Source organism: Stegodyphus dumicola, chromosome X1 (assembly GCF_044657685.1).
Source record: "Stegodyphus dumicola isolate Sdum_Otavi_A_Nest chromosome X1, ASM4465768v1".
NCBI lineage: Eukaryota > Metazoa > Arthropoda > Arachnida > Araneae > Eresidae > Stegodyphus > Stegodyphus dumicola.
This window is the reverse complement of record NC_140780.1, coordinates 193,074,428-193,097,284: the sequence shown is the minus strand read 5'-3', so window position 1 is coordinate 193,097,284 and position 22,857 is coordinate 193,074,428. Positions and strand designations below refer to the sequence as shown.

The following is a 22,857-nucleotide window of genomic DNA, read 5'->3' as shown; positions in this document are numbered from 1 at the left end:
CAATTTTCGCAGCTCCAATTTGATTGTCTTTTTAGAAAGGCAAAGCAAGTTTCCCGCAACTTTTGGTTTCCAGTTCGAGAATCGCATGTGCAGTGCATGAACTAAAGAAAGTACCTGTTCTCGTATAAAACAAAATGGGTTTAATCCTAGTATACGGTGCCATGAAGGTTAGAATAAAAAAAATATGTGTTGTAAAGAAGGAAAACCTCTCTGCAACAGACGTGGCTCGGTTCCATCATAGCGGGAAAGAGCTGTGCCTGCGCGATATATCTGTCGCCAAAGCTCGAAACCGGTGTCGAAGTTCGAAGGTCACGTTATCAAGAGTTCATAAAATGAATATCGTTTAAAATGTCTTTATAGGAAAAGAAAATATTTTTTGGCGCAAGTAAATTAATTCATGGATTACTTATTTTAAGGGGGGGGAATATCTACGAAAATCCGTTTTTAAAATTACTGTGAAAAATCCAAGAAAAAACGTTCTTTGATAAAACATTTCTTCTTGGATTTTTCGCAATAATTTAAAAACGGATTTTCGTAGTTTTCTTTTTTGTCAAAGAACGTTTCTTCTTAATACGTGTTTCTCAATTTCCTGTACACATCGCGGAGAGGGAAATTCTGGCCGTTCCGTCGTCAAATCCCTTGGCAAATTTTCCCTCCGCTTTTTACATAGACGTTCTTTGGTCAGAATAATCTCCATGTATGCTACAGCGGGATTTGGCGACATGATGATGAGCAGTAAACGGGTCATTTTGTTCTTGGCGACAGTTTTCAAAATCATGCGAAGGCCGTATCGTATACTAGGATTTTACCGCAATTTTTTTTTTTTCTTTTTAATAAATACCTTGTCATTTTGCAGTAAAACAAAAAAATAGTAATCGATCATCTAGGATAACCATGTAATATAACTATATTTGCTAAAATATCGTTGATTATTCTAATTACATTTTTAAGTAATTATCTTTATTTTTATGTTATTCATATCATTTAATGTTGCTTCTTCCCTCTAAATTTATGTATCATTAGTAAATAATATTTCCAATTTTCAGGAAATTTTCTCTGACATAATCCTGAAATTAATTCTAGCAGTATGATGACATCACGAAATTTAATGCACATATTTTTTCCTTATGTATGCTGCGAAATAAATATAAAATACCTCAATTTAGTAAAAAAATATCATTAAATAGATTTCTTTCTTTCGTTTAGCTGCAGAATGTCTGCAAAAAAAGCCTTATGTTATTCCAGATTGGGCAGATTCTAAATCTTCAGTGGAGAAAACAACTCCTATTATAATTATATTTGTGTTTTCAAGTGTTAAGCTGCCTTTTAAGAATACACCTCACACAAATTAAATTTACCTAAAATGTAACCTAACTTTTAGCATTGTGTTGTGATTTATAAGAACCGGATTAGCCTCGTGTTGAACTGGGGATGATCATGAGTAAGAATTAAATAAAACGTACATTTGTTATCCAATGTATATATCTTAAATTTTATTAAGTTTTTTAAGCGGAAAAGTAAACACAATTATCAAACAAAGTGTACCAAGAATAATTAAGAATAAATGTCCTCTGGGATTTATTGAATAATTAAGTGAATTTGCTACACAGTACAAGTAATGCCATAATTAATTTACCTCTTAGCACAGCGAACGTACATTACGCGGATAGACTGGAATTTTCTCGAAACATACCTGGAAAACCTGGAAAAGTCAGGGAATTTCATTCTCCTGTTTGAGTGGCAACCCTGCTTTACGTTTTTGCTATCTAAATTTGTTGTTTTTGTTTCGGATTTTTAGCTAAATTGTGGGTTCAAAACGTAGTTTTTGCATGTGCGAAAACCGCATTTTTGGAAACGTTTTAGGCTAAAAGTTCAAAATGTAGAAAAAAAATTTAGATAGTAATATGGCAGCGTGAAGTTTCTCGCCAAAAATATTTGGCGAAAAATTTGGCGACTTGAGGGCGCATATCAGAGTAGTTCCAATTCTCTGAAGCCTTATATATTTTACTATATCTATTTCTTTAAAAGATTTATAGAGTTCAGAGTTAGTTCTTCTCCAGATATTGTTACATTTTATGCCGCCAAAAATACTTCTCAAAATTTTTCTTTCAAAACGATAATTTAGTTATGTATTAAAATTATCTACAAACATTTTCTAACTTTGTTAGAATTATAAAAGCTGTTTCTGCACTTGCCGAGCTATATAGAAAATGCTGGGTAGAGTAGACTTTAAGGTACCCCTTGTATTATGGCGAAGTTGTTCTTTGATTTATAGCCAAGTTGTTGTTTCATTTATGGTAGCCTGAGTAGTTGAATGTTATGAAAACCCTATTGTGATGTAATCGGGTGCATGATTCTGGGAAATTTCGAATCATGGGATGTTTTGTAAGCGTTTTTGTGGTGTGTGATGGTTTGATTCTTTAGATTGTAGAATGGCCGAATGGAGTAAGATTAATTTGAATTTTCTGTACAATTTGGAGCAAAAGGGTAAAGGGCATTAAATGACTGGTGTGTAAATGAAGGTTTACTTAGTAGCCGTTATAAGTGTCCTGTATGTAGAAAGGATATGCGTCTAGTCGAACGTAAAAACCGTTTAGATGGATTTGAATGGGCTTGTAGGAAGAAAGGTTTAGATAGTCACTATGTGAAGCGTTCCATCAGAAAGAGTACCTGGTTTGAAAAAAGTGATTTAAGTATGATTGATATTTTGATTTTGACGTGGGTCTGGGTGTACGAAGCGAACTCGAAAATCATGATAAGTGAATATTTCCTTTCGGTAGTGCTTAAATGTAAAACATGTTTTTCTTTTTTATGTTATTTTATTGTTTGGTTTAAAATTTTTTTTATTGAGATTATGTATTTTTTGTTTGCCTATATTTTAGAATTTGGTGCTCATTCGACTTTTTAAGTGAAAATATATCTATGTGTACATGGACAAAGTAAAGGGAGTGTGCAATGCAAGTTTGTGCAATTCTGAGATTTTTTTTTAAAGTGAAAATAGGTCGACGTGTACATGAATAAAGTTAAAAGAGTGCACAATGCCATTTTTGTGCAATTCGGGGATTTTTTTTTAAGTGAAAATAAGTCGATGTGTACATGGATACCAAGCTTGTGCAATTGTTTGTCTTGTTATTTTGGCTTTGTGTAGGCGGCGATGTTTGGCGCAATAATCGTCGCTTGGCAAGCCAAAATAACGAGTCAAAGAATTGCACAAAATCGGTATCCATGTACCGCCAAAAATCGCCAAGTTTCACCAAGGAGTACCCTAAACTATGCTTTTACCAAAAATGCTTTGTAATCGTGGAATCATTGTTGGAGCTCATTTATCAAGACTTGTGGGAACAGTTATCCGGTCAGATTTCTGAAAATTTCCTAATAGGTAGGGTTTAATAAATTAGATGATGCTGAATTTGAGGTACTGTGTGGTTATTTAATAGGAAAATAGGAACAAAATATTTTTTATTTATGTTAAGCTATTGATTTGGATTTTATGAAATGTTGATTGTTTAAAATAAAGTTACCTCTTTAAGTAACTGGGCTTTTAAAATAAGTAACTCGTCTAGTGCAGATTCTTTGAGGTATGTTTGTAATGGTATTAAATCAGATATAGAAAATGTAAATATTAAGGAACTAATTTGAAATTTTCTATTTTAGTGATCTGAAAAATAATTTAAAATATGACAATCAATTAATTACGTGTTAAATTTTTTTGCAATAATGCACACATGTAATGCATATCTGTCAGGTCCTGCATGTGAATCCGAAAATACTGAAGTTTGTGATGATTCTGAAATTCCGGATCAAGTTAAATCTCATGAAGGTATGGAAGGAGAGTTGGATTTTGAAGAAGAAGAAGATATAAAGCCAACTTTGTGTGTATCCGAAACTGAATGTGGTGAAAAAGAAGAGGTTAGTGAGAGATCATTATAATTTGTCTAATAAACTTTAAAAATGTAATTTTAGTACAGTTTGTCTAGTAAACTAAAAAAAAAAAAAAATAATAATAATAATTTGTGTTGTCTGAAAGTAATTCTCTTCAAATCATTGTATTTGTTCAGTAAATCCTTGCTAATTTAATGTTACATTTGCTATTGAAAAAGCATCCAAGCAAGCAGTCTATTATTTTCTCTTTTTTCTATATCATGTTTCATTATGTACATTAATTTGCTAATCTCATGTTCCTTTACAACTGCTGTTGTAGCTTTTATCATCCACTTAGTGAAGAATATTCACATACCTGGTAAATATTACCAGTCTTGCTGGAGTTCTCTAATTTATCAGTCCTCGCATTTTCTCAGTAATGAGACAGCTGTCATCAACATTTGGGAAGGCGAAGTTTCATTTATATAAAAACATATATGTAGGCCATGTAATTTTAAACCTTCTGATTTTAACACGTTGAGCGTGGCGCCGAATTTGCTGTCCTTTCCGTTCAGCCGGCAGCGAACTATTTTTGTTGTTTGTATTTTTGTTTAGAATGTTTCAATACATTTCATTAAAACTAAATTTGTCCACATTTCATTGAGACTACATTTATTTTTTAACTTTAATACTGTCGGTTCCGCAGACCGACGGCAGTCAAACGAAAATTCCACTGCCGGTCCCCGCGCTCTACATGTTAAAATATGGGTATTTTTGAATAATTTTTTTTTTCTATTTTACATTTATATATAATTGTTACAATTTATAAATTCAGGTATTACAAAAGATGTATAAAATTTCAATAACACATTTTTCATTAAATACATTGAAAGCTAATTTTCTGAATCTTGGAAGTGGTATGCTAGAGCATATATAACGTTTTTCCTCAGCATTTTGTGCAGTGAAGTAGGTGTCCATGTGTCCATGACAGTGGACAGAATGGGCACCAGTGCAATGGAGAATGTCATGTATGTAGCTATACCATAATATTGTTACGAATTTTGTGTATATGTAAATAATTTTAGGGAAACTGTATGTGAAACTGTTATATCTGTTGTATAATGTAACATGAAAAGTCTGAAGAGAGCAAAGCTGTGCCAGACAAATAAGATTACAGGGGCAGGTCTATTAAACAATGAGATAAATGGCTATTTCCCTAAATTGTCAAGATATTGCCAAACTGGCAATTGTTTTGGTGACTTAATTTTTGATACCAAGTTTGACAAGAAATTGCCTTAAATTGCCCACATTTGATTTGGTCCTTGTATAAATATAATCGGCCACTATACATGAAGTTTTGAAACTCATAGGCAAAAGTTTAAGGGGGTGATAAAACTATCTAAACAAGCAATTTTCACCATACAATGCATGGGTGGAAAGCCAAGTAGTGACTGCTAGACGGCACTGTCATGGAAAGCATAAAGCGCAAGTTTTCTTCCACATCATCATTTCTAGCTTGGATTTCTAAAGGCATGTCAAAGTACAGTAATCAGGTAAAAAGGGGACATGCATTTTATGTATGGTTTTGCAAATGGTAATGTTCTGGAAGCGTATAGGCAGCATTTCCCAAGAAGACTCGTGCCAGACTTTAAAATGTTCAAGTGATTGCCTGAGTGCCTGTGTGAAAAAAGATATCTGTATATTAGCACTCAAGATGTTTCCCTTGCTGTAAATGTGCCCCACCCAATTGGTAAATATCATAGGACGAAGGATTACACCCCTACCATCTACAAATAGTGCAAGCCTTTATAGCTGCAGATTATGTGCCGTGTGTCTAGTTTGCATGTTGGTTTATGCAACAGTTAGCAGCAGGGCCTGATTTCAGTGCACATGTATTATTCACGGATGAATTCACCTGTACTTGTAAAGTCATTTCTAATATGCATCCTTATCACCCCTGATATTTTTTCCCCATGAGTTACGAAAAACTTTGTATTTAACTGGAACTTTCCCTTATGTGTAACTTAACAGTATTTGCTTTCCAGTGATTTTGAGAAATGGAAGGTACTAGACATTTATTGAAGCGGGGAAAAACTACGAGACCAGAAAGAGCATCAGCTCTGAGTTGTTTAGTTCAGTGCTGAGAGATCTCTGTCCAAGCTTTACCTCTTAGATGTGCTTTTCATTATGCTGTGTTTAATGTTATTAATTTGAAGTGTAACTACTGATTGTACTCTGAGACTGAGAAGAGCAGTATAGTATTTTTGTGGAAAGTCACAGACTGAAAGTGTTCTTCTGGTAAAATAAGTTTTATCAGCTATCATCGATTCTGTGTGCAGTCAATCCATTATGAACTTGTATGCATGCAACGATATTATAACCATTACTGAAATATAGAACTGTATACCGAAATTGCTGTATATCGAAAGCAAATAAAAGTGTTAATGGGCATATATTTTTTCTTGAACACAAAATGTAGGTGAATGGTTTGATGTAGTAACTGTCGATTTGGAGAATTAAAAGATAGTTTAATTAGACATAGAAGAGTCAGAGGATTAAATAAAAATATTACAGATAATCTATTGAGGGAAGATCAGGGAACATTAGATAAATAAAATCTGTAAAGCTGCTTAATTAACACAAATTAGCTGAAAATTTTAACTAGAGAAAATAAAATAGAAGTTATAAAGTAAAATAAAATTTTAATTTCAGAAGAAAAGTCAGTCATGTAAGAGAAAATATCATGTAACACATAAGCAACAAAATACTAAATCATCTTCAAATTATCAAGGAAATAAGAAGTTCAGTAATTCAAACTCAGGTAGAAAAAATATTAGGCTTTTCATAAGTTATACACTTGTTATGCTTATAAGAAGATTCGTTTATACTGGAAAAAAAAAAAAAAAAAAAACTTTTATAAAAATGTGTAAATTATAATTTAGTACAGAATAATTTAGAGTATGACTCGCATTATAATGATAATATATTTTAGAATCAGTTTAAGATAAAAATCCATTTTCTTAAAATAAAACAGAATGGTTTGAAAAACTGAAAGTAAACAAATCTAAGTAGTTATTTGTTAAGTTGGATACTCGAAATCAATGTAAAGTGATGTCATTGCTTAAACAATGTAAGAAATAAGTGATTGAATCAAAAGTCAATTTAAATATTTACAATGGTTTTTAAATTAATGTAATTCAAAAATATTAAGTTCTTATTGAGGTGTAAGGATGAAATAGAATTTCATGTAATAGCATGCGATAAAACTATTCCAGCTATTTTTGGTTTATCTGCCTTACAGAAATAAAATCGAGTGCTACAAAGGATATGTACGGTAAATCTGGAATGTAATGAAAAGTTACAAGAATCTTTAAATGGATATGAAGACTTATTTAAAGGAATTGGTACATTAACTGGTTATACCTCTCAAATTAAATTAAACCAAAAACTGTTGGTAAAATAGGGAACTGTAGGAAAATTCCACTTAGTCCATAAAAATAATTTTAAAAAAAATCCATAAAAAAAAAGGAACTGGCAACAAAGGAAAGATGGTATTGTAAAGAAAGCTAACTACCTACAGAATTTGTGAAATCATTAGTTGTAGTAAGGAAAAAAAAAAAAACTGTTAGTTTAAGAGTATGTTTAGATCCTCAGTTCCTTAACCAAAGTATACTGAAAGAACATTATCACCTACCAACTGTTGAAGAAATTTCATCTCATATGTCAAATGCAAAAGTGTTTAGTGTTTTAGATGCAAACAAAGTATCTTGGTTAACTGTCAGATTCAAGTTGTTAACATTGCTACATTTAATACTGCATTTGGTAGATACTTTTTTTTAAGGTTGCTTTAAAGACTGTTTTCATCTGCAAAAGTTTTGCTGAAATTTTTAGTGGTATAGGAGTTTAAATATATATAGATAACTTATTAGCTTGGGGGAAAGATAAAGCAAATGCATTAGTTTGGGGGAAATAGCAACAAGAAAAACATTATTTAAGGTTAAAGAAGCTGTTGGAAACAGCCAGAGACAAGAATGTTAAATTGAATTTAACTAAATGAAATTTGAATTTAGGCTGAAGAAATTAATTATATGGGACATATATTTTCTAAAGATGGTTTGAAACCATATGAAGGCAAAGTCAAGGCTATTTTAGATATAAAACCACCAAAAAATGTCAAGGAATTAGAAACTTGCCCAGGAACGATTACTTATTATAATACTTTCTATTATGTTTAAGAGATTTGTTAAAAAAAGGTTTTCTGGAACTTGAATGCAGTACATGAAAAAGTATTTAAAAGACTAAAAAGTTGTCTTAGTAAATCAACCATTTTTACGGTACAGTACAAAGTCCAGTATCTGGACGCGTAGGGACTTTCACAATTCCGGATTTGGGATTTTCCCGGGTATTAGGTCATATGTTTAAATCTAGTAAGATGGCAAGTAGAAATCGTAAAACTAAAAATATGAAATCGTGATTTATGAAATAATGAAGTATTTATAATCTAAAGTGTATCAAAATTTACCAAAGAAAGCTTAATATTTATTTGTTTACTTTATTAAACATTTCTTTCAATGTAAGTTGTTTAAGTTGCTTCATTTTTTGTGCGAATACTTTAATTCTGTAGTAGGCAGATATAATTTCTTGTTTAAGTTACATTGCTGAAGTCCTGTAATTACTGTGTCGAGAATTCCGACTAACTTGTCAATCAAAATTTTTTCGTTTTCAGTAACCTCTCTGTCACATTCTTCACTATTGGTAGTGGTATTTTCAGGATCTCGAACCATACTACAAATTTCGCCATCTGTGAATTGATTGATGATTGAGGAGCATTGTCATCATAATCGAAAACTTCTTTTATATCATCTTCATTTATTACCACTTCTCCGCATTCCTTTACAAAATCCGTTAATTGAAAAATTTCTTCTTCGGTTTGTGATATCCGAAAACCTTTAAAATTCGCGGCCATAAAATTTAGCTATCGTTGACTATACATATTTGCATATGTATCATAAATGCATTTTCAATTTCGTTAGTTGTTCCGCTAAAATTCCTACAAAAGTTTCGCTAGTTGTTTCAGAAAAATTAACTAACAAAGTTGTTCTGCTAAATTTTATGTTGCTTATATTGCGCACTAAGAAAATTAAGTCGGAATTGTATTAGTTATTTATTATACTTACTGTCTTATGTCTTGCACATGCTTGAGGTTTATCTGAGTCCTGAATAAATAAATTCCCACATATACTTAAGGCTTATTGAGGGCCGGTGCTAGGTATCTTACTGCCTGGTGCATTTCTCTGTGGGTCCTAAATTCTGCTACTAAGTGCCTCCTTTTGTCTTCCCTAAATTGTGCCGTCCGGTGGGGCCATAAGGGCCCCAGCGCGGGTTCTGGGTTTATGTGAATAACAAATCAGTTATTCTTAATTCAAATAGCACTAAATGTAATCTTTTTGCCTATGAGTATCATTAACAAAATCTATTTTTGCATATGCAAAGAAATTTTTCTTCGCCAACATTTCTTACCGTATTTAACTTAAATGTGCAATCATCGCCAAGCTTTAATGTCAACATAAAAGGTTACCATACTCTTTATTATTCAGTTACTAACATTAAAAAAATTATTTAGTCATCGCTACACAAGTCATTACTCAAGTTGTCGTGTTTTGATAAACATGCTGTGATGAAAGCAAAATATAATAAATAATGATTTGCCAGATTGGCATCAGGGATATAAAATATTAGTAAGTGTAACATCAACAATGTATATATGTAGAATGCTTCGGTTTGAGATGTATGCCAAGCAGATACGCAGCAACGGAGCCAAATTATTGATCATATAAATTTATGCTAAAAAGATTGTTTCTTTAATAACGAGATATTTTATTTAATGCCAAAGTGAAATTAAGAATCGGGACTCTCCACATGTTTTCTTTTGCGCAAGGGTGGGGGGATCAAATGCGCATACATAAAGCATACAAAAAAAGTGGTGGTGTTGGCTTTGAGGTCCGGATTTTAGATCATTCCAGATATTGTATGTCAGGATCTCGGACTTTGTACTGTGTTATGATATAAACATGCCTGTAGTTTTGTACTAGGAGCAGTCTAATTGCTGAATTATTTACCAGTGACTTAATACATTAACAGATACACAGAAGAATTAAGCTCAAATAGAAAAGAAAACTTTAGTCAAAGTACAAGGTGTCTGAAATTGAACTATCATGTTACCAAATTAGAACCATCATTTACTTCCAGTTCTGTTGCAGAAAATCAGCTACAGAATGTCACCAAATCATGCATGCAGCTTTAGATACTAATGTTGTAGCATATGACACTGCGTAGGTTTAGTACCAAAATTTCAAAAACAAGGACTGTGACATTCAAGAAGCAGAGTGCTCTGGCGGCCTACTTTTGTTAATGAGGCCCGCCTGCGAGAACTTGTGGAAAATCACTGTGTGACGACTTGAGAGCTTGCTAAGTAGTTTGACATTTGTGCCATGTCCATTAGTCGCACTAGGTATCACATGAATTTGACGTACAAGCTTAGTCACTGGGCACTGCACGAGCTGACTCAAGCAGACATGTTCTGGCCTGCACTAATCTGCTTGAATATCAATGGAAGGAGAAAATTCTGGACCGGATTTTCAGTTTTGATGAAAAGTGGATTTTCTTTAACAACACAGGCTGAAAAGGGGGTGTGTCTGTGCCGATAGCAACATTGCAAATGCAATTTGACTAACAAAAAGATCATACTTTATTAGTTATAATTTTGTTTATTTGTAAGCTTTAAATTTTTAAATTTAAAATTTGTATGTATATGAAATATATATTTTAAATTTTTAACTTTTGTTGTTAACTGAGTTGTAAAATATATATTGCAGACAGATTCACATGCTCCAAAAGATGTTCTTACACAAGAAACACCATGTATTGATGAAGATGGTCAGCTTAGTCCATCTCTTGAAACGAAAGAGGGAAAGACTGCAGTATTAGCTGGCAAGAAGGTTTATTTATTTAATACTTTAGAGTATAATTTTAGAGCAGTCACATATTTATTGTGAAATGCATTTATATACCATTTACCTGAATATAGATTACTCTTTGTGTCACCTTGCTGTTGCTTATATTGCAGACTAGTGGTTCTTAAATTCTAATTAATCGTCATAATAAATCTGTATGGAACTGGCATCCCTTTTGCTGAAATAGATAAAATGTAGATAAGATTATAATAATCAGAATAAAAGTCTGCATGTGTGTACACATGTTCAATTTATAATGTACATATATCGTACATCATCAATTTATAATGTACATATATATAATCAGTTTTTATAAGCATTATAGCAAGTTGTATGAAATAATAACCATTTCATTGAGTAATTGGTGAGATGTTTACACTTAACTCAATAGTTGACCATTATCTTGCTAATGTAGAGTCATCTTTATATTCAGTGCTCAACTTACTCAGAGTTCTGCCATGTTAATAACTTTCTTACTAAATAACTTAGTTGTGTTTGTCAAAAATATTACTGTGCATCAAAGGGTAGATATCCTGACGTTAGGCTAAAGTTGTTCTGGCACATTATAGTTGATTCGTGGCTCTGATTTTGGTACTTGCGTTTTAATGCAACCAATCTAGCAGAAATCGCCAAACTCTGGACACTATGCATTTTTCCAGCAATCGTGCTCGTAACAGCCCTTCAGTCAAGCAATGCCACCATTTTTGTGTGCATTTTTTTGTTGCATTCAAAGTTCCAACGGTATTTATAAACAAATCATGATATGTTTTCCTGAAACTTAGTTAAAATATGAACTTGTGGAATTTGCCAGCAGTCGAGAAAACTGGTAAAATTTCTGCAGGAATACCGAATTTCACTGAAAATTTACTAAAGGGAACAATGAGCAAATGCATTTACTGGATAGCCACTGCTGTTGCCAAGACTTGCACAAAACAAGTCTCTAAAATTCTGTGATTTTTTGTAAGCAAAAGCAGATTACTGTTGATTCCAAAATACATTTGTATGGATATAAAAAAAATTTAATGTATTTTTCAAACTTTTAAATTGATTAAATCTCTCTTGAAAAACCTTGTTTTATTTCCTGTATAATGGTTTAATATTTTTAATTGTATTTTCTTGAAAGTCAAGGGTATTTCTAAAAATTATAGTGTTTCGAAAGTGTTTTTGTAATTGAGGAAAATTTTTCCTGATTTTTGTTTCATCATAAATATTTTAATATTGTTCAAACATCATTGATACAACTTGTCCATTTTCCACATTCTTTTTATTCGTTTCATTGAAATGCTGAGTGAAGTCACATGAGAGATCATTTAACCAATCTATATTTGGAAATTGGTCATAACTACAGTTTTTTCCTTTCAAAATAGCTTTATTTCTTCTAATAAGCTTAAAAACCAATTAAGATATTTATGAGAACTGTTCCATCAAACGTTTTATATCAGAACCCCAGAATATTGGCATTCAGTTTCCTCTAATAATTGTGCAAATTCTTGTTTATTATGACCACTTGAATTTATAAAATAAGTGACATTTCTTACAACTTGCATTACATGGAAAATGTTTTTAAAACTTGTTTTGCACATAAAACCTCCTGGTGTGTTATACAATGAAATTCAGTCAGGTAGAATGTCCAATATTTTGCTTAAGCTGCTAAATAAAACTAACATTTTTCACACGATTCTGGGTGCACCATCTGTTGTCACAGAAACAATTCTTGTAGATCAATATTGAATTTTTAAATGCATTATCATATTCTTTAGAAATATCAAGACCAGTATACTTCCTTTGCAACTTTTAAATGTGTTCTTATATTGTATGTATGTGAAGTTAACTTTCCCTTTTTACAAAGTCATTTTATTCTTTTCAATCACTCCATATTTTTCAAACCATTTTGTTTGATATGGTCTGGAAGTGGTATAATTTGTTTTTATTTTTTTTAACAGCTGACATAGTACGGGGCTACAAAATAAAACTATATTTAGAAGAAATTTTTTTAACGTTATTCACACAAAAACATATGTACTTCCGAAGAAATATATTAGCCATCCATTTCAATAATACGCCAAAACAGCATCTATCCTTTAAAAGTTATTTTAAAATATGTTTTAATATATTATGGAATTTTTTAAATTTTGTAACTGTAAAATTTATTTTAAAAGTACTGTAGTATGTTATAAACTATTTTTATGCTTTATTAGTCATGTTAATATTTATCAGAATAGTATCAGATTATAATAAGAGGTTCAAATGAAATAACTGAAATTATATGCACCCTCTTTTTGTGGTAATAAAATTTTGATTTCACAACATATCCTAAAAATACATGCATATTAACAATGAAATTTATAAAACTTAAAAATTGTGTTCTAAATATGTAATAAATTGATTTAAAAAACTGTTGTAAAATAAAAATTTCAAGAAAAGGAATTTTATTTCATATAATCTTTTAAAATTTAATGAATGAAACTATTAAAGGTAGATGTTATGTATATGGAAATAATAACGTGATGATGCTTGTAAATGAATAATTTTCTCACTTCGCAACAAATACCATTTCCTCGGCATTAAAAGGCACTCCATTCAAAAAACAGTTTTTTTCAAAAATATGGATCAATGAAGCTGGTTTTTTTTATTTAAAATATGTACGAAAGTCTATGCATTAAATGTTTGTCAAATAAATATAGCTATGATATGATCTATGTACAATGTTGTTACACGTTTCTAGCTTAGATTAAATGTTTGAAACAATATGTAAAGATTTTCATTCAGTTCATGTCACAAAGTTTTAAAACTACCAGTACTATAATTAAACTGAAAACTGACATCATTAAAAGTTTATCAGTATGAGTAATAATTATTAACTTTGCTAATACCAAGACGAGTCCTTGATAATCAGCATATCTGATAAATTTTCTACGAAGGAATATCATGGTTTCTAAACTATTAAATGGACTGGCTTTTTCTTTATAAAGACGTGAAGCATTCTTGTTTGTAGTAAACTTTTCCCCAAAAATTAATATCGGAGCAATGTTTAGTGGAATAGTTTAGAAACAGTTTATACAAATATGAAATCAGAAATCTTACCTCCTCAAAACCTTCCGACCATTATCGTTGAAATATATGCTTTTATAGCACTTCATTCATGAGAACGTTAGATGTACCATATCAGACAACTTTTCAGGCACCTGTGCATTTTAAAATTACAGGCATGTGACTGTAATGACTCATCAGAGGAGACGATAGATATAGGACTTGAGTGATACATGATAAAAAATCAATTGGCCAGTCGTCCACTTGGAAGTACTTCTTTTATAAATTTAACATTAGATATTTATATTTTTAATTTTTTAATATTTTCAATTATCTGTTAACTTTTTATGAAAGAAAATAAATTGATAAAATTCAATGCATTGTTCACTTAAAGAGCCTTCATGGGCAATGTCTGACCCATTGGTCATAGGTTCTAGAGTGACCAAAATGCTAGAAATGTGCCTGTTAATGGGACATATGACTTTCTTGTTGTCAACTCCATTTGGACCAGCGATGGCGGACTTTTTTTGTGTTAGTGTGCCAGTTAAATTATATAGTTTATTATTTTCAGGTGTCTAATATGTCACTTGTGATATTTCTTTTTAAAAATTATCTTCAAACCCCTGCTTTGATTTCAAACTATCAAATTGTATTTTGTAACTGTTTATGCTGTTTAGTTATGAATGGCGCCCATGCTTGTGCTCATTTTTGAGTCTGTTTTTGATAGCCATTAGGCTCGAAGATTTTTCTTTCTTTTTTTTTCTTTTTCTGAAATGTTGTTTTTAGTAAATGTAAATGAATAAAAGCAATTAAATATGTACCTGCAGCATGCCACCAAAATATCTGCTGTGTGCCATAGGTTTGCCACCCCTAATCTAGACTGTAATTTTTTGAATAACTTTCTGTGGCAAAATTAGATAAATCAGGGGTGTTTGTGCTCCGGGAAAATCCCGGAATTCCGGGGATTTTCAACTTCGATACCTGGAAATTCCGCGGATCGTCGTTCAAAAGGAAGTAGGAATAATAATAAATTATTTATTTTGATCTGGGTAATTTTGTTTGCTTTGAAAGCAGAAAACGCAAAATCAGTGTGTGTGGTGAAAACTTCCTTTCTTTCTCCAAAGGCAATGATAATGCATGGAAAGGGGGAAAAAACTTCTTTTTTGTTCTTTCCTTATTGCGAGTTATGACTCATTCCTCCGGTTCTCGGACATTCTCTTCTGGATTCTTTTCGGCAAGTAGGCACGGCAGGAAAAAAAGGGAGAGACCTCGTTTGACCAGATGTGCGATCACATTGACTCTGGGTTCAAAGGTCTTATCTCTCCTGGCATGGCGCCAATAAGTAGAGAAGGGGGATTTTTTGCCGTGTTAGCTATTTGTCATTGATTGCTTCGCAACTTTTTTTTCTCCGCTGTGTAAAATTTTCATTTCATTTATTGATGCACGTGTAAATTTTTCGTTTCGTTTATTGAAATATTTTTTTATTTATGTATGCAAGAGAATTTCACTATGAAATTTCTGGATATAAATAGTGATATTATACAATTAGAAGAAGGTGTTCGGAATGCATTTAGGTGGAATTGGATTGAACGGAGAGATGGTAATGGGGATACCATTGGCACATGGTGCAAGAAAATAAATTTTGCTGGACAAGCATATTGTGTTTTTTGTAACTCACTGCTGAAGTATGGTGGGGAAGGATTCTAGGCTTTCACAAATCATTCTAAAACTGTGACGCACATAAAATATTAAAAGTGCATTAGACATTCAATGACTTTTAAGTAATTATGCTAATTCAAAAAATACTGATGACTTACTGGAGACTGATGCTCGGCCATTGGACAAGAAAAGCACGCCAAGAGGTATTAATAACTTCGTTTATCGCCAAGAATTCTCTTTCAATGTAGCTCCCAATTTAATTGAACTCTGCAAACAGTTCCGCCGCGATCAGACGGCACTAAACTCGTTGGAAATGTCCAGGACTGTTAATGTTATAAGATGAAATATGGGCTCGCAAAAACTATTAAGGAAAATATTAAAACTTTAAAGGAGACTCCATTTTCTCTAAATTTTAATGAAGGTACTAGCAATGCTCAAGAAAGTATACTGGCAATATTGGTGCAGTTTTATGACAACAATCAAAATGAAGTTGTAGTTCATCATTTTGCATCTCTAAAGATGGAATCTTGCAATTCAGAAGCTGTTTTTAAAGCAGTTGTTAATACTATTGAAGATAATAATATTCCATGGGCAAACTTAATTAGTGTATTAATGGACTCATGTAACACCATGCGTGGAAAAAAAAAAGGGTGTTGAAACCAGACTATGATCAAACAAAGCACCCCACTTATTACATATTGATGGTGACACATGTCACACAGCTAATAACTGTGCAAAAAAAATTTGCTTCATGTTTTGATAGATACTTAGATTTGTTTGATGACATCTATTTTGTCTTGAAAAGCTGCAGTAAAAGAGAAAATTTTTTCAAAATCTGTGAATCCCTTGCCATTAAAAAACTTAAGCCCTTGAAGAGACCGGACCATAGGTGGGTGTACATTTTATGTGTTTTAGAAATCTGTGGGATGCTCTTATTGCATTTTATTTTCACTACTTGGATAAAACTGATAAACGGGATTATTTTTCTTATGTTGAAACTGTATGCAATAAAAGAAATATTTCTGCAGCTCAGGAAAAAATTGTTGAAGGGGTGTATTCTTGCTTGCATTCCCAACAACTCACAAAGGATGCTTTAGCTCGGGGAAAAAGAATACTAAATGGGTTATTTGTTATGCTGAACAAAACTTTATTGCATATGGCATTATATTCAGCAGTATTACCAGAGTTCAACACATATATTAAATTATAAAAAAAAAAAAAAAAAAAAAAAAAACCAATGCTTCATTTAATACATTCCAGTATTTATAAATTGATGGCAAAATTTTTCTCTTTCTTTATGAAGCCAGAAAATATAGAGTGCACATCTTATAATGAATGATTTATTAAAGGTTGATGTCACAAATCCAGAATTCCATCTACCTAGCAAAGTAATATTTTCTGGTGCAGAAGCTTCCACTCTCCTGAAGAAATTATCAAAAAATCATCCAATAACAAAAGAATTCTAAATTTCTCTGATGAAAGCTTATACTAATACAGCACAGCATATGAAACAGAAATTACCCCTTAAAAATTCATATCTAATTAGTTTTACAGCATTAGATCCAGAGCTAAGAGGTAAAACCAGTACAATATTAGCTTTTGAAAAATTATCATCTTTTATGTCCCATATTTTTAGTGATAATGAAAAGTCAAAAGTAGAAGCTGAAATAAGGTTATACCAGAGTGATATTGATATCACCAAAGAAATGCTCTACACATCTGATGAAAGTGGAAATCAAGTCAAGTGTACAATTGATAAAAATTGGTCTAAAGTTTTTAATTTAAAAGATGATTTCACAAGTATCCTACATTGGCTAAATTGGTCAAAGCCTGCCTTAGCTGCTTCCATGGCTCATTAGTGGAAAGTGCATTCAACTTAATGGATACACTTGTCACTGACTATAGAACCGCTCTTAAGATTGATTCCCTAGATGCAGTGCAGACTATTAAATATGATTTAATGGCTTCTAAAGAAACCTCATAAAAAATATGGCTCAAAAAATCCAATGACTGATCCAATTCACAAAGATCTCTTACTAAATATGAACAGAAGTTGGAAACATATCAAGAGGACTTAAAAACATGTATTTCAGATGAGTCACATATAAAAGTCTCTAAAAAACCTTCTACATTAGCAGAAAAGCAAACTGCTTCTACGTCTGCATGTGCAGTTCTCGAGGAAATTTCTTCAACTGTAAATGAAGAAAATAAAAGTCAACCTTCCTGCAATTATGAAGTTTACCACAAAAGAAAGACAAGCCCACAAACATCAGAAAATAAAAAAAAGCAGCAGAAATTAGATAATTTTTTTTAAAGAATTAATTCAGGTAATTTAAAATATTTACGTAAAATGTAGTAGTTTATATGTTTGAAAATTTATGGTTATTAATTTTGCAAAAAAAAGGTAATTCATTGAAATTTTATAATTAGGTCATTCAATACTTCATAATTGTAATTTTTCATTTCTCTTCCCCCCCCTTCTCGAAACTCCAAAATGTCGGTAGTAAGTCCGTAAAAGTTTCAGGGGATTTTTGGGGGTCCCACAAACACCCCTGATAAATGCACACATCATGAGACCAACTGGAAATGCATGCTAGTTGACGAAACACATTTTGTTTGTTTGCACCTCGAAGTTGCTAAGTGAGATATATGTGAAATTTGTGCCAGTTGAATAATAAATGTTTGAACAGCAGATCCCACAACGATGATGGAACCAAACTGGTTGCTATCTAAGAGGCATTTACTTTTTGTGATTATCTTACAGACAAGAAAATATTGTATTTCTTACATTTTTAAAATATTAGGGGCATTAAATTTATTAAATTACAGAAACTCCTTTGTAATTAAGAAGTGTGTGAGTCTATACATATATCATTCAGTACATCTAATTTTTTTTAATTGCTGGAGCTTTCTGCTTCATTAAACTATTACTTGTTTTTAGTTCATTTTTAGCCCTTATTTAATCATGGTGATACTTAGCCACTGAAATAAAGGGGAGTGGTATTGCACTTATACTTTCCCTTAGTCCCTGCCCCCAAAAACTGTATGGTTGGGGGATGTAAAAAATGCTTTAATATGAAATGCTTTTTTTACATTGATATTATTGTTTGTTCTATGTAATCATATATTATTTTTTTTAGAGTGATCTAATGGAAGAAGGCGAGGATGATGGGGAAATATCAGATGTAAGTTTGTTTTAGTTTGTGTATAAAATTGTCTTTGTGTGATAATCTTGCAGTATATATTTTGTAGACATATATGTGTCCCTCTTTGCAAAAGTCAAGCTGCAGTGTCTTTGATGAACGTTTTATGGCAAACTGTCAGTTCTTCAAGTGTAAAATTGCTAATAGAGTAGAATTCTTATAAATCAACAAATAATATAATCTTTGAATACAATCTTATAATCTTTGATTTTCAGAAAATTCAGCATGATAAATTATATAGTATTAAATAATAAAAATGCCCTGAAGCATATTTTGATTGCAAAAGTGGTTTAGTTATATTACTGAAATTATTTTAGAATTTTCTGCACCCATGTGACTGTAGAAAACCTTAAATTGTGTTCTTCTCTTAGTAAAAATATCTTTTTTGTCTATCATCGATACTTTTTTATAATTCGCCTTAAAAAGTTTCTGTGCCCCATCCTATAATTCTTAAGCAAAGATGAGGAGCAAAGCATTATATATAAAAAAAGAGTGAAATATTTACCAAGATGACCATAAAGATGCTTTCCTTTTTATAATACATGAAGACTAAAAATTTCAGCATTTATTTGTGCTTTAAATGTTGTGTGCATGATTTGATGTTTTTATAATATTAATTTTTACATGTCTAATTAAGTTTAAAATTTTGCAGCTTAGGTCAGTGTATTTGTCTGCTATTTATCGGACATTGCTTTCAAATTTAAACGTACTTTGTAGCTGGTTTGTTTACATTCCCTTGCACTTTCTAGTTATGTTTACACTGTTGACAAATGGAGATGCATCAGGGTAACATATTTTGTGAAGCTGGCTTCCACATGGTTGTGCTATCCTAGAGTTGTAGCTGATGGCGATTTTCTGGCTGGTAACTTGAGCATGAAAATTTCATAGAGTGATGCTGGTCTAGTATGGGAGCATACCTCAGGCAATAGCAACTTTTTCAAAGCCAATCTGATTTGGAGCAGTCTGATGAATACTGATCCATGGACACGAGAGCTGTTACTGCACTGAAAAATTTGGTTAAGATGTCACTGAGTAGTTGATAGTGCCTAAACCATTATGTGTGTATGCCCAGGGGCCAGTTAGAAAATTCTAAAGAGGCTATGTCCATGCTGTATCTTATTTCTACAGTATATTTTTTTATGAAGTCTGAATTCTCAATTTTGTACACTTTGTAAAGATCCTTAGGTTTCGGTAAAAGAAGATATTAATTTAGAAGAAAGAGAAAATTAATTAAATATTAATTTAGAAGTCAAACAACAAAAATCTGCATTATATTTGCAAATTTTCACAGGACTAAATTTGATAGTTTTTAACGAACCATCATCCTCATCTGCCAAAGAGCAGATGAACCCCAATTGCTCTGCCATGGATAAATATGGAAGAAATTCATGTGTACAGAAATAGGTTGTGAAAAAAGCAATACAAATTTAATATAGCTTAATTGACATACCTGAAAATTCTTTTTTTCCCCCTGTTCAGCCAAATGTTAACAAGTGTGTTATTTTTGAAATCTTCAGTTAGAGTTTGATCACAGGAAATTTCTATCGATTGTTCTTTCTCTTCACGAGAGAAAATTTCAGGTACATTTGAACAAAATAGATTTCTAATCCAATTTTTTTGATAATCTTCTAAAAAATAAATGTTGAAATTATTTATCAATGGAAAATGGTGATTTTTAATGTTGGATGTTAATTCTTTTATGTTCAAATTATTTTCGTTTAGAAAACTTTCTAAAAGTGGTATTTTTTTTTATTTTTGATCTCAAGTTTTTTTTTTTTTATCATTGCATTTATCTCTAATGGTAAACAAATTAATGCTTTGTTATCCTAAATTTACTAATTTAACTTTCCAATAAGGAATATGTGCTAAAAGCATCAACCATAATTCAGTAAGTATACTGCTGGCCATTAAAATTGCAACACCAGGAAGGAAGGATCTGATGAGCGTCAAAATCACATGAAATAATGAAGGGGTTGGGATATGCAAATGATTAGTATTTAAGTACATTTAGACTATGCAGAAGGAAGAAACAACATCTCAAGCACTGCATGAAACAAAAGTTGTGTAGTGGGTTTCTCATTCGGAAAGCACTTTGTAAGGCCAGAGTTTACTCAGAGTATCGTGTTATGCCTCGAATATGAAGAAGAAATGCTTACCAGCAAGTGTCGTATTTTGATAGAGGCAGGTTTGTTGCCTATTGAGAGTGTGGATTATTGTTCTGATATCACCCGTTGCACTGGTGGACATCCAACCACTGGCATGTGAATATAGATGGAATGGGTTGCTGAGGGTCTTACTGAATGACTTGCAGGATCTTAACATACTATCATGACTAACGCCCGAGAGGTCAGATATATTGTGAGGGTCAGCCCTGCAAAACCAAGGTTCGTAGCGGTCCTTACAAGTGCTTATAAGTCCTTATATTTGAAAATAAAATATAAAGGCTCTTATAGGTGCTTACTTTTTCTTTAAAGCCCTTATTTTTTTATTTTTAGTGCTTATTTTTTGCTTTTAGTGCTTTTTTTTTTAATGAACGCGCATTTTTTTTCCGTACCAAAGCTGAAACTAAATAAACAACTTTTCTTCCTTATATGCAACGTCAGATGGTGAATCATACTCCCGGAAATTGCTTTTCCCCCCTTTCTCTGCATTAAAGTAACCTGTGGTGCGTGCTCCGCGTTTCAGTTCATATTCGTGTTTATTATGATCGTTATGCTTATATTATGAGCATATGAATGAAAATTTATAATATAGTTGCAGTAACTGCTGAAGTATAGATAAACTTCCAAAAATGGGTGTGTTTTTATGCAAATTACCTTTCTAAGGAATAATATTCGGAATGGCTTAAATAAAAGGAAAGTAATCGAATAGTCAAAATAATTTTTTCCCCCAATACATTATACAGTACGGAGGTTGGGAGTTCTCCTTTCTCCGCAAAATCTCTAATATTGAAACAGCGGTCTTTCTTTCTTTTTCTTTTTTTTCCTGTCACTGCCCAATCTGGATTGAATAGGACTAAAAGTTTTTGCGGTCCACCCAGCCTAAGCGAAGATTGATTCTATTCCGGCAATTTAACGCAGTCTGTTGAAAATTAGAATCAGAAACACCCCAGAATAGTAAGTCTCTTTCTTTTCCTTTACTCAGTTCTTTATTCTCCGAATACCGGCTGCTGTTGATTCTGATTGCGTAATATCACATATGGAAGAATTACGCCGCACGTATTGCGCAATAAAGTTTGCGGTATTTTGCAGAGATAATTAATTTTGATGTTCAGTACGAGATTTGTTTATGAACACTTAAAAGAGTTTTACTATGCTTTCTAAGCAGAATATTTCTCAGTTCCATTGGTCTATTTTTATATGATGCACATATCGAAATGTCAAAATCAATTATTTAGCCGAGAAATCTAAAGAACGGCTACAATCTCCCCCACTCCTCTTTTTCCAGTTACTATCCCGAATATTCGGCAATTTCCGAAAATGCGGGTTAGTTAAGCTTTTACTGTTAAAGGATTACTGCATGAAGCAATTTCCCGTCTTCTGATTTCAGAAATGTGCCTCTTTTTTACTTAATTTACTTTGCTTAGAATATATGTTAAGGGAAAACTGTTATGCAATGAAAATTTGTAAAATGTTCAGAATTTTGATTTAAGTTAAATTATTTAAATATTAATATGAGTGGGAAAATAAATTGTATTTATTATTAGGTGCCGAACGAATACAATTAATATGGCTTATTATTATTTATTTTCTATATTTTGAACTGAAATTTCAGTGCTCATTCTCTTAATAAATATTGCATTGCTCATATTTTAAATTACAAGTCTAACTTTTCTTTTAAGGTTATGCAGTTGTATATAATGTAATTAGACAGGTGCTTATTTTTTCCTTAAAATGTGCTTGAAAAGTGCTTATAGGTGCTTATTTTTTTAACTAAACTGTGGCTACAAACGCTGAAAACCATACAACATCATGTGCCGATAGTTTGGGAAATGGGCATGTTTGCAGCACGCCCAGTATCCGCTCGTATAATGCGCTGACTTTTGCAGCAGTGGACTATCAGCATGAAGACCATTGCTTCGTCTTCCCTTG

General features: G+C 32.0%; 1 protein-coding gene across 4 annotated transcripts in view; it reads left to right on the top strand.

Moving 5' to 3' along the window:
- The window catches only part of pyr (pyramus), a 123,346-nt gene that overhangs the window by 31,289 nt on the left and 69,200 nt on the right, over positions 1 to 22,857 (top strand). For all 4 annotated transcript variants that reach the window (XM_085807684.1, XM_085807683.1, XM_085807685.1 and 1 more), the window contains 3 exons: positions 3,746 to 3,909; positions 10,737 to 10,859; positions 18,704 to 18,748. In XM_085807684.1, the coding sequence (XP_085663810.1) occupies positions 3,746 to 3,909; positions 10,737 to 10,859; positions 18,704 to 18,748 (332 nt within the window). The remainder of the gene's footprint in view (positions 1 to 3,745; positions 3,910 to 10,736; positions 10,860 to 18,703; positions 18,749 to 22,857) is intronic.